The sequence below is a fragment of the Argentina anserina genome, chromosome 3 (assembly GCF_933775445.1).
Source record: "Argentina anserina chromosome 3, drPotAnse1.1, whole genome shotgun sequence".
In the NCBI taxonomy this organism is placed as follows: domain Eukaryota; kingdom Viridiplantae; phylum Streptophyta; class Magnoliopsida; order Rosales; family Rosaceae; genus Argentina; species Argentina anserina.
This window is the reverse complement of record NC_065874.1, coordinates 21,696,948-21,710,296: the sequence shown is the minus strand read 5'-3', so window position 1 is coordinate 21,710,296 and position 13,349 is coordinate 21,696,948. Positions and strand designations below refer to the sequence as shown.

General features: G+C 36.4%; 1 protein-coding gene across 1 annotated transcript; it reads left to right on the top strand.

Annotated features, from left to right (window-relative positions):
• Positions 1–6,369: 6,369 nt before the first annotated feature.
• On the top strand, positions 6,370–8,516 carry LOC126786458 (BURP domain-containing protein 3-like). The gene is made up of 3 exons (XM_050512291.1): positions 6,370–6,537; positions 6,685–6,805; positions 7,487–8,516. Exons 1-3 carry the CDS (start codon positions 6,496–6,498, stop codon positions 8,287–8,289), a joined length of 966 nt encoding a protein of 321 aa, XP_050368248.1. The 5' UTR covers positions 6,370–6,495; the 3' UTR covers positions 8,290–8,516.
• The last annotated feature ends 4,833 nt before the right edge of the window (positions 8,517–13,349 follow it).

Below are 13,349 nucleotides of genomic sequence, written 5' to 3'. Positions count from 1 at the left end.
ACTAGACGTGTGAACTTATAATTTATATATTCTTACTTGTTGTGTGATTGAATATAAATGTGTATATATTTGGTGATTTATATACTTATATCTAAATGGTAATATGATATGCATATATTTATCACTAAGTATATAAAGCTATTATATTTGTGAAATATATTGTGTATTTTTAGTTGGTTTTCATTGAATTGTGGAGGATGGGACCGAGTGGGAATAAAATGTACCTCTCGGTAAATTGGAGGTTTTTGGATGGAATATTTATATAGTCGAAGTGCTTATATGTTGTGTGACCGGAAGGGAAGAAAATGTACCTTCCGGTATGATTATTGCGTGTGTAGCTTTGTGGGTTGTGGTGTTGACTTGGTGGCGGCCTTTTTAGGCAAAAGATTTTGTGTGAGTTGTTCTGTCTTAGTGGCGGCCAGTTTGGCGAAAGAAAATGAATACATATGATTTAGCCTTAGTCGCGGCCCAAGTGGCAAAATGAATTTCAATGTTCTGCCTGTGTGGCGGCCTTAGTGGCGTAGGCATATGTCTGAACCACTCCTTGGCCGGTTGTGGGGATGATCATTTAGAGCTCTAGTATTACTGCCAATCTTCTGGGTGCGACTTAAGGGTCGCATTAACCCAGAATGTTCTGCATGTGTTGCGATGTGATTGTGAGTTGTGATTATGCTTGTGTGACAATATGTGACGTTGTTATCGTTGTGATGATAATATTGTTTTATATATATTTCGAAGTTTAGAAATATGTTACATTATCCTTGAGTATTTCTTTTAGTTTACTCATACCAGCTTTGTAGCTGACCAGGTTTGTGTTTACAATCCTGGTGTACCATTATTAGTGCAGGGGGTAGTACTGCAGGTATTTCGCAGTAGTAGAGGCGGAAAGAGTGAGCAGTTTAACAACAGTGTGTTGTTTTAGCTTCTATTCATTTTCCTATTTTGGTGAGGACTTGTGAGAGTTGAATACTATACAACTTACATGTGTAATTACGTTTTGTTACAGTTTGAAATCTAAGTGTTTTGTTAAACTTGGATAAGATATTCAGCTGCTGTATCGTAATTTCATTTATTGAAGTTATATTAGAGTGTTAGCATCCATAAATTCGAAATTTTACTGTTCTGAATTGAGGGATGTTACAAACTGATCCCAATACACAAGAAACTCAGAAACCATCAAAGTTTCAAGCAATAGAGCAAGCTCTATTTCTCTTATCCAAACTCTTACCCACCACACCTTAATCATCACCCAAATCATGCGATCTCATCTATACTTAACTCACAAGCATCTAGCTCTCATACCACGCTTTCTATAAGTTTCATGTGAATTCGATTTGCTGCTGTTAAGGTCAAGCAAATCTCTGTTGTTACGGTCAAGTGAATCCCCGCTGTTACAATCAAGCAAATCTCTGATGTTACTATCAAATTAATCACAACAAAGTCATTCTTGGATCATTTTCTTGATCGATTTTGGACCGAGTCGCACTGTAAAAACACACTCTTACACTTTGGTGATAACTAATTTGAAGACCATAAAACTTTCCTGGCATCTTCTCAAAATATGCATATAATGTGCTAGTTCAATAGCCACTAGCATGTTATATGTCTGGAACAAAAGCATTATGCTTTGGAGACATTATGACACGACCCGCCCTAAAATATACTCTAATATCGAGGTAGATCGTGCGGGGACCACTGTCAAAGGAGATATACCAAAATTTCGGCAGTCTCCCCTAAAAGTAGCCAATCCTACCTGCACAAAAGATACTCTCAATATCTCAAATCCAACTCAACACCTAGAGCCACCATGCTCCCCAAAATTTCCAACTCCACAATCACAATTCAAAAATATAAGTCAAAAAGTATGACGGAGTATGCACTGTTCGTTACCTAATCTCATTGGATCCGTGGAGCTCGTAGCTCGTCTTATTCCTCAACCGCCCACCCCACTAAGACAACGGGGTCAATAACAATCATACAATATTCTAAAAACATCGAACCGTGTAAATTATATTTAAAACACGTCCCCTCGAAAATCAAACACGAGAGCACCCAACGCTCGATGGGTTACCCGTCCTCTCCTTTCTAAACCTCTATCAGGAGTCTACTTGTACATCCCCTCTCTTTTAGCGACTCGATAACATCGATACCATTGCCGGTTCATCCTCTCTCTTCTAATTTCATACTCTCATTGCATTCCCGGTTCATCCTCTCTCTTCTCGATTCTACCGGTTGATCCCGTCTCTTCTTGGTTCTACTGGTTCATCCTCTTTCTTCTAGTTCTACCGGTTCATCTCCTATCTTCTTGGTCCTACCAGTTCATCCCCTCTCTTCTCAGTTCTACCGGTTCATTCCCTTTCTTCAAGTTCTACCGGTTCATCCCCTCTCTTCTCGATTCTACCAGTTCATTCCCTCTCTTCTCGGTTTTACCCACCAACCTCAAAGGTTATGTTGTAAGCCTCATAACATAACCTCGAGTCTCACTCGTAAAAAAATATACAACCATAATGCCAGAACCGACACAATAACCCATAGCAGCTCATTCATCAACACAGATAAGCTAACCGATGTCTAATCTAAAATAAAGGTGGCTGCACCCAAACCTTAGTCGGGCTGCCTACGTACCCTTTTGAAAAGAGATCAAGTCATTCGTAGTTCAACAATTCACCAAGCCAAACACTCCAACCTATTGAAAGCACAGAACCCACAACCGCCAACTATCAAGGATAAATGTCGGTATCACAAACCCTCACATTTACCACAAACCTAAATCATTCAGCATAACAACGTAAACCTCATAACCATTCCGATTCGTATCACAAACACAGCATCACAACCGACACACATAATTAATATCATAACCATCACCATCAAACACACCACCCCACATCCATTACATCCATTATCAATCAAGACAATCACATAGCTGCTACTCAATGGATCAACTCACTGCTCCAAAAACTACCTCACGCGCCGCCGCACGCGCCACTGGCAGTGGTGGCGCTGCTACTGTTCTGGAAACCACCAATGATTACCAAACTTCACCATTACAATCTAAACGACATTTATAACAACTTCCTAGTTCACAACAAAGTCCAAATCCAAGCCTAAACAGTCCAATTAACAAATAACACAAAATAAGCACTATTCACAAACCCTAAAATTAGAATTTCTTGATTCGAGTATTTACACTTCGATTTGGCTTAATTCCTTTGGAGAGATTGTCAATGACGCTGAGACAAGAAAAACCCCTCAAGAAATTCAAACCATTGAGAGAGCTTTGACAGAAAAAAGGTATGACGGTGGCGGAACTTTCAGGCGGCACCGCTCATTCACAGCGGCGAGACAGGTGCTGCCACCAACCCAGAAATGTAGGGAATTGAGTCACATTTCATTTAAGACCAATGTGCCGCTCTAGCTCGACCGGACGACGGCTAAATCGGTGGAGGAAGGCGATGTGGTCAGGGGCTCGAGATGAACAGTGGTAGAAAGGAATTTGAATTTCCGAAAATCTGATTTTCTCTCTTTAAAACCCCATATATATACTAAATTCTAAAAATACCCAAATACGCCTTTTGATTCATAACTTTTATATATGAACTATGATTTGGGCGTGTCACGTGTCTATGAATTCGTATTGATGAGCCAAACAACTTTTGTGAATGAAGTTTTCTCGAAAAAATTACACATCGAAAAGTCAATTTTTAGAGTCGTCACACTTAGTACGACTCTCAATCCGAGTAAAAAGATAAACGTAAAATCGTAAAAAATTGTAAAAAATTTGGGGTGTAACACATTATATCGGAGATCTAGAGGAACTGGTTTATTTAGGCATGGAATCATGTAAATATAAATGGTTTATTGTAGACAAATTCACACCAGTTGTCTTTCCTTGCTATGTCTTGATGGTATTCTACGTAATTATTTTTGTTCTTGGGAAAACGATATTTAAAATGAGCAATGCGTTTGATTGTCTAATTAACACACTATCCATATGCTATCCTTTTGTGAAAACTTAAAAGGTTAAACATATATTGGAGACGCAAAGCATCTAATTAACGTTCAAACATTTGTTCATAACTAAAGAACTTTGTTATATTTTTCACCAAAAGGAGAATGAAGTTATACATATTTTTGTAAGGAGATTCTATTCATACCTCAGAAAATGGTATTTAGACCTCCTTACTTAGTGGACTTCAATTTTACTTTTATATATTCCTAAAATGCCTAATATCTAATTTGGTATATTAAATCAGACTACTATCAATTAATTTATTTCATACTCTATTTCAAATTTACTTATTATATATAACTCGGAAAATGTATAATAATCACATAAACTATCTTTTTGAATTAATTCACTTTTCCACTCGTTTTCTAAATTTATAATATATATATATATATATATATATATATATATGTAACTCACTAAGAATTAACATCAACGTATATGAAATATTTTAACCTGTAATGAACAAATTTTGTTCTTTGACTCAAATCAAAGTTTATGACTCATATAGTTTATACATTAAATCGTCTATATTTAATTTGATGTTAATCATCTACATTTAATTTTTGACTTATGATGTTATATAAAAAAAAGTAATTAATTAAATCTTTTTATGCAATTTGATATCTCATTTTGAGAATTTCTATCAATAAATATAAAGGATAATTATCTATATTTGTAATTTAGAATAGGCATATTTTGTTTTTTGGTAATTTCATATGTATTGATTAAGTGAAACTATCTAAAAAAAAGTTTAAGTACCATTTTAAGATGTATGAATAGAAACCTCCAATTATTTTAATCTTTTAAGAATAGACTAAAATAAAGTAAATTTCCGGCAAGAATCTATCATATATAGGGTATGTGGCCAGAACAAAAGTGTCAATTCACTTTTGTTTTGTTGTCTCCCCTACTCTCCCTTATCTTTTACATTTTTCCACTCTCATATTCTTTTTATCTCTTTTGATCCTGTCACATCTTCTTTGCATTATTAAAGTTGAGATTAATTTATCAATTATTGTCGTTTGACAAGGTAAGCCGATGTGAATGGTTACAATCTCATGCATGTGACATTTCATTATTTTCATATGGGTTTATTGATGTGTTTTGATCTAGCCTGTATGGAATCGGGTGCGGGTACGTGGAAGCGAAGCGTTTGGAAACGCGGAAGCGTTTTTTTTCTAAAAATTAAGGAAGCGGGTGCGTTTTGGAAGCGTCAGAATAATATATATATTATAATATTTTATATTTTATTTTTTAATTCTTTTATCTAGTATTAAAATAACTGGATAACTATTAATTACTTATTTTCTAACCCATGATTATCTTTAATTATAGCATTATTACAACTTCATTTCAAAATTCAAACAAAAGAATGTACAACATAGTGTGAAGGTGTTGAGCATGTGCAAGTCAAAGAGACATCACCTAGATGAAATTAATTAAAAAAAAAGGTTCGTCTTCTCTTTGTCTCTCTTTCTCATATGGATTTTTTTTCATATCTCTTCATAACTATCTGTCTTCTCTCTATATCTCTCTCATCTAGATATTCCTGATATCTCTCCCCCTTATTTCTGACACATATTAGATTGATTGATGCTGATCATCTTTAACCGCTTAACGAAATAAATAAGAAGATGAGACGACAAGAAGAGTCTCAAGACATTAATTGATGAAATAGAGGTAGAAAAAGAATCACGCTTCCAATTTGGAAGCCAACGCTTCCGTCGCGCTTCCAATTTAGAAGCCAACGCTTCCGTCGCGCTTCCAATTTGGAAGCCAACGCTTCCGCCGTGCTTCCAAACCCACCTTTTTCGGAATCGCGCTTCCGTCGCGCTTCCCCGCGCTTCCGCTCCCGCTTCCGCTTCCGAAGCGGGAATCGATCGTCCAACCAAGCTTCCGTGCTATGTAGGTTTTGATCTCCACAAATGACTGAACATTTTAAAACAAGAGCAAATAGTCACGTCACTGGTTCAATAATGAGAACAACATCACTTATTCAGTTATTCTTACTTAACTTTGAAACACATCTCGGTCCATCATGCCACTACTTTAGATATGTTTATACACAATTACATTGAGCATAGCAAAAGGTTCTTTACATGCATTAACATACGCAATTCCTCCTAATCATGCCAAATAATCTGGTCGATTTCATTTGATTAATGTTTTGTCAGGAACAGGACGTTGTTGCTATTGTCTTCTTAAATTGACCAAGACTTTCGCTCTATCAAACTCCGTATGCATGCACTTGCAGTATACATGCAAATGCTCGAATACACCACCAGACACGAAGAAAAAGAAAAGATGCAGGTAGTAGGTCCTACTTATAATAGATACATAGATAGTGATCGATCAAGTTGGAGTGGTACGTACTTGCTCTCTTTGTCTTTGTTGTTGGAACTCCATAATAAGTAGAGCTCACTCCACTTCATTTCTTACCATCCGAAGTTCCAAACTTCAGAGCAGCCTGCTTACTTACTAGCATGGAGTACTCTCGCCTTGTTTCCCTCTGCTCTCTTTTATATGTAAGTTGTCACTGACCAAGACTAGTTCTTGAAACTATATCTGATCGTCCAAACACAACCTAACTTCGCTCTCTCTCTCTCTCTCTCTCTCTCTCTCTCTCTCTCTCTCTCTCTCTCTCTATCTATACTGTAATTCTGTGGCTGCAGGTTGCATTAGCACTGTTGGGAAGAAGCTATGCGTCTAATGATGTATCATCGGATTCTTACTGGCAGTCAGCTTTTCCAAAAACTACCATACCCAAAACCCTACAAGAACTTCTAGCTTATGGTGATTACCAAAAACATCTTTATATATATATATATATATATATATATCACGATAAATTAATGCACCGTAAATGAACCGGTTGAATATTAATGCTTTCTTTGTTGTTGAGACGCACAGACAACTCGAACAAAGCGAGCAGGGCTGTCCCATGACCAAATGAGACTAAAGGAAAAAATTATGATAGGCTATTAAGAAAATAAAAATAAAAAAATGTTTTTTTGTTGTGCAAGAAATGTGTATTAAATGTTATATAGAGGATGAATAAACTACACTACCTAATAACATTAATAACATATAAAAAACTTATATCAAAGGCATGTTAAAATAATTTATTGAGAACAATACAATAACTATAAAATTTGAAACTCGAGTCCTCAATAGCTTGTACGAGTATAAATTTGGAACCGAGATGTTGCCGTTTGAATTGAGTGCTTCGAGCAAAGTTTCATTTCTAAATTAGTGAAAGATTGAGGAAACTATTAGGGTTTTTTTTTTTCTAATCCTAGATTGAGAAATTAAAAGATTATGCATAAAAGATGACTTCTTGTTCTCGTTTTATTTATAATTCTTTTTTTGTGTCCTAATTTTTTTTAAATGTATATATATGAGATGTAGAGAGAAAAGCCCTTCCAATTAATTGTGGCCTAATTAAGTCTTGTGCCATGTATGCCTTGCCCTTAGGCCGGCCCTGGAACGAAGGCAAAGCTAGCAGATACACTGGGATCAGCAAGGACAACCTGAACATCAACACCATGCTAGTTTCTGGATCTGCATTTCCAATTATTGGTAAAGATAATTATGCCGAGGCCGCCTCTGGGAAAATTCACGTGGAGCCAGACGTGACTACTTTCTTCTTAGAGAAGGATCTACGATTGGGGAAGAAGATGACCCTGCACTTCCCCAAAACCACTGATGCGGCCAAGATCCTGCATCGTAAAGTCGCCAAGTCCATACCCTTTTCGACCACCAGGCTGCCGCAGATTCTCAACCAGTTTGCGGTGAAACCCTACTCCGCAGAAGCAGAAGTGATCAAACAGACGATCGAAGACTGCGAGGCGCCAGGCATCAAAGGGGAAGACAAGTACTGCGCCACGTCGTTGGAGTCCTTGGTCGATTTCACCGCTTCAAAGCTCGGTAAATACGTGCAGGTATATTCCACAGAGGTCGTAAACGAAAACAAACAGGAATATAAGATTGGAAAGGGAGCTGTGCAGAAAATTGGAGACAGGTCAGTGGTTTGCCACAAGCAGAAGTACTTGTATGCGGTTTTTTACTGCCATGAAATTCACTCCACTAGAGCTTATGTGGTTCCACTGGTGGGTGCTGATGGAACTAAAGCTGAAGCAGTAGCTGTTTGCCACACTGATACAAGAACATGGAACATCAAGCATTTTGCATTCCAGGCCCTCAAAATAAAGCCAGGAACAGTTCCTATTTGTCACTTCTTGCCCAGAGGCAACCTTGTTTGGGTTCCAAACAAGTAGAGACGATACTTGCCAATGAAAAATAGAAGCAAAATATTGTGCATGCAGGAAGTGGGATATGTACGTGCGTGCTGAACCTGAAACCAAGCTAGCTAAGCTAATGCTTAATAATCGGGTCGTAGTAGCATGCACAACTTCGTGTTATTTCTTCGTCCAGCTTTTATATATAATGAAGGTGTAATATTATTAAAGTTTGTGTTATAAATAAAAGAGAGTTTTTATTTATACCTCATAAAATGACACGTACACCACTTTTTTTCATACCAACTTTGACAAAAAAAAAATTAAGAGTACAAATATAAAATAAAATCAATCTCAACTCTTCTTCCACGTAAATACGACATAAGTCTCAAACTAAGAAAAATATACAATTGATGATTAAGTAAAATTTTAATATCGAAAAATAATATATCTACAATCATTCATAATCGATGATTACGTAAAATTTTATGTCAGTGTCAAAGGTTATGTAATATGTAGGTATTGACTCTAAGTTATTTTTCGAAAGATGATGTGCACACCGTGTTAATATTAATTTTTTAGTTTTTAACTTTTTTTTATAGTGACTTCATTTTTCTATTCAACTGTAATTATTATAATCAATGATGATGTTAAAGAAGTTGTAGATAAATATATTTGGTAATGTACTGTAACTTTGAACAAACAAGTTAGCAATGAATCTAGACAAAATTAAGAACTTATTGAATGAAAAAAAAAATCAACGTGATTGAGGTTTGATCAAAAGAGGCATAAAAACAGTTGTGGAGGTATGTATATCATTTTATTGATTTAATTGAACAATGAGCATTTTGAGAAAAATATGGAGGTGTAAATAGCATTTTGTTATTTTGTAAAAGCAAATTAGATATCCATTGACTAAAGAGATATATATGTCATTTTGAGAGGTATAAATAAAAACTCCCAATAAATTAGTGGCACTTTTTTATGGCAAGCTGACAAAATAAGAGACTGAACTATTGAAGTTGGAACCCAATTATATTGTAGAGAGCTGATCACGTTCAAACTCTAGATCAGAGACTCACAGATACATGCGAGGGATGAATACCTTAATTATATATGTGTGAGTCCATAAGGGTCAATTACTAATTAAGGAAGAAATCGATTTATAACGATTACTTACGGCATCGCAATAACATGCAATAGAACTTAGCATAACTAAAATTAATTTTGAAGTAAAGTTTGAACTTACGTAGTCTGAAGAGCAATCCAATATAATTATTTGCTAGAATGAATGAATCCTTTAGTTCTTGGAAAATTAGTTCTTCACCAGCTTTCAAGTGGATTAAAGAGTTCGTCAATTTAGAGTATTTGTCGTGTTTATTTTTCTTTCTCTTTTGTTTTCTTTAATATTTCTGGAAGTAAAAGGATAAAAAAGATAATTTGAAATTTTACAAATTGTGGTATGTGACTGGTTTGTTATAACGGCCCCAAAATTTCGAGCTTAAAAACTCAAAATTTTAAAGTCGTTAAACACAAAATAATCTCAATGAAATCGAAATCATTTAAAATGTCACAGCGGATCAATTCTGAGTTCTCAATACAACTTAGACAAACCAATTATTACAAACCAAATTTATAATCCATACATAAAATGGAAATGTAATAATCCTCACAATCACTCACAAATCTCACAAATAAAACCACACCAATTCTCACACACAAATCCACGCTAAAAACCTCACCGCAAGTAGAATTCGAACGACTTCGAGCCTCCGGAGTCGTCACTCAATCTCCACTAATCAACACCTGCGGAATTATCCCCTACACCATCGGTTTGGTGCACCGGGATTGTAAACACAAATCCGATAAGCTTATAGCTTGTATGAGTAAAATGAAAATATAATCGCATATCAATATATACGAAAAAAATCACAAATCATCAAATATAAATGCACTCATGCGTCAATGGACGGCCCATCTGGTCGTCCCAAAGAAATATGAAATAAAACGCTCATGAGAAATTAAGTAACCCTTCTGGTTACCCAAATGCATTTATATTACGGGTACTAAGAACGCTGGTACACATTTGTTACCCATCTCGTAATACACCGCCGATGTTGGATAGCCACCCGCTACCCAACATCCAAAACAATCTGAGTACCCATGAGCAGATAACCACCCGTTACCTCACATGCAGTACTAAGGCAGACATACTAGAGCTCTAACTGTATCATAACTTTCGCCCGGCCAAAGGCTAGGTTTCGACTTGCCAAACACGTACAATAATCTCACATCATATTATACCAAACATCAGGTCCAAAGAAAAATCACATTTTAACAATCTCAATGTTAAAAATCACGTACAATAATCTCACATCATATTGTACAAATCAAAATCACATGCTCGATATATCTTGTCATCAAAATGACATCATCACAATAAAATCATAACAGTATATTATATAACAAACTATATATATATATATATATATGTATTTATTTAACATTTATACGATATATATATATAATCCATTATATCTTATACATGTCATAATTTATAAACACGTCCGAAGAAAAAACGTTTAACAATCTCCATATTAAACTCACAAGCTTGTCATCGAATTGACCTAATTCAGATCAATTCATAACAGTATATAATATAGCAAATTATATATATATGTACTTATTACCATTTACAGAATATATATATATAATCCATTATATTGTATACATGTCGTATTTCAATATTAAAACTCTTGCAAAAATCTTAGAATCACCGCAAGGGTAGATTCGTAAATATGTGAGATTTTACTCACCTTATCGAGTCGAGCGTAATCCCACAATTTCTGAAGATAATTCATTTCCTTGCTTTATAGATCACCTTGAAAAGATAAGAAAGAATTTAGAAACGTTTCGTAAACCTTTAAATGCCGAAACAGTAATAACCGGTTACTGTTCAGCAATTTTCGGTTTTAAGAATTTACTGTTCACGGTTACTATTCACAGTACTATTTCAATAACTATTCACAGTACTATTCACGTATTAATGTACAAATACATAACCAATACATATCGTTGTACGAGTACATACTGTTTATGTATTTCTGTACGTATAATTACTATTCAAATGTACGTACTGTTTCAGTAAATAATAATTACCGTATTATCCTTCCAAAATTACTTTTTATCTTTACTGAAAGTAATTTAAATTTACATTTACCGAGTGTAATTTAAATTTACATTTACCGAATGTAAATAAAATTTATATTTACCGAATGTAATTAACCTTTTAACATTTACCGTACGTAAAAAATAAATTACAAAATTACCCTTCTCAGAATCACTGTTCACGCCGCCGCACGTGGCGGCGCGTGGGGTGAACGCGCCACCTCCGGCAGGCCGCGCGTGGGGCACATGCGCCGACACCAACGAAGGCGCGTATGACGCCACCGCCGTGCCCGATCCCTTCATCTCCTCCTCCTCTACCTTCCTACGGTTTCAAACCGCCCCTAGGCTACCTCACACGCTCTCACGCGCCGCTTAACACGGCGGTAATCCACCCTCCTTCAACAATCTCTGATCTCCACAAAAATCACAAACAACCAACAATTTTCAATCACAAACACTCAATTAATCGATCCATTACCTCAATCGCTCCTCAAAGTCACCGTGACGTCGCCGGAGGAGGTAGAACCATGCGAAGGTGGAGGTTGAGCCGAGGGTGGGATGTTGACTCGATATGCGCCTCGATCGGTTGCAGGAGGTGCCAAGGAGGAGAAGCGGTGACAATGAGCTAGTTCCCGTGCCCTAGCTTCGCCGGTGAAGATGCGTGATGCAGCGGGGTAACCTCCGAGCTTCGGGTTAACTCCACGAAGCTTTAGACGGCGATGCGCGGTGCGGCGAGCTTGGGGTTTGGCAAGATGGACCTCGCGAAGCCGTAGGGAGTAGCGGTGTAGAACACGACCGCCTGGATGTTGAGATCGCCAGCGATGGAGTTTTTCGAAGGGAAGGAGGCTCGGGAAGGAGAGAAAGAAGGAGGGAGGCGCTGGTTTCAGAGAGAGAATAGGGTTTCTGAAAATAGAAACCCTACTTCTGAATAATTTCCTTATATACCCCTTTCTAAATCGGAAACTAACTTCTATTGTTAATAACTTTTACGTACATCGTCCGATTAGAACGCGTCACATACTCTCGAACTCGTATCGACGAACTCTACAACTTTCGTGAAGAAAGTTTTCACAACCGAGCGACGGAATAAAAGTCGATAAATTCGTTCGGAAACGTAACGTTTTTCTTATTAAACGTTCTCGGAACGTTTCCGTTTCCGTTTCGTAAAGTTTGCAAACAATCAATTTCATTTTAATTGAATTTCACAACTTTAAAGAATTCAAATCAAACCAAAAATTATTTTGAAAATTAGGGTTATTACATTTGTACCACTCTCCAGCACTCTTCCTCCCTCACTAGAAAACTAAATTGCCCTGGTTGAAAACTAATTAATAGATCGATCAGTGCATTTCTGCATGCATATATATGTTCCAACCTTATAAGAAAATCTACAGCTTCTCACAGAGCTTCGTCGAAGTTGACTGATTTGCATAACATTAGTTGCATTTTTCCTCGAGCATAGCTTTAAGTATTGAAATAATGTCCTTATGCCATCCATTGTCGTTGCATATGAGAGGGAATGAGAAGTCGAGTACTCCTGCCTGTAGTTCTACACTTCTATGTGCAAGAATGCCTCTATCTTAGATTGGAAATTTCATCCCAACACTTCTCCGTCATCTTCCTTTAGACGAAACTGATCCCTCTTAGAGTTAAAATTTGACTGGTCATGGGAGTACATGCATGCTGACTGAATGGATGGATTTCAAAACTTTTTGATTCAATTATTAGTAGTGAGATACAAAGAGGAAACATCGAAACAAGAACATTAATAATATCTTAAAAATAGATGCCTTGACCAGGGCTCAGTATCAGTACCAATTGGATATAAAAGTGAAAAGTAAACACAAATGAAATGTAAACAGCCAAACAAAAGGTTGATCTATTTAATGTAATCAAACATCATGATGGAGATGAGTATATATACTCCATGT

Bases quoted from the DNA above. Each gene is read 5' to 3' on its own strand.
- LOC126786458 (XM_050512291.1), top strand. From the start codon at position 6,496: ATGGAGTACTCTCGCCTTGTTTCCCTCTGCTCTCTTTTATAT. The intron at 6,538-6,684 runs GTAAGTTGTCAC...CTGTGGCTGCAG, and splicing joins CCCTCTGCTCTCTTTTATAT to GTTGCATTAGCACTGTTGGG. The intron at 6,806-7,486 runs GTGATTACCAAA...CCTTGCCCTTAG, and splicing joins ACAAGAACTTCTAGCTTATG to GCCGGCCCTGGAACGAAGGC.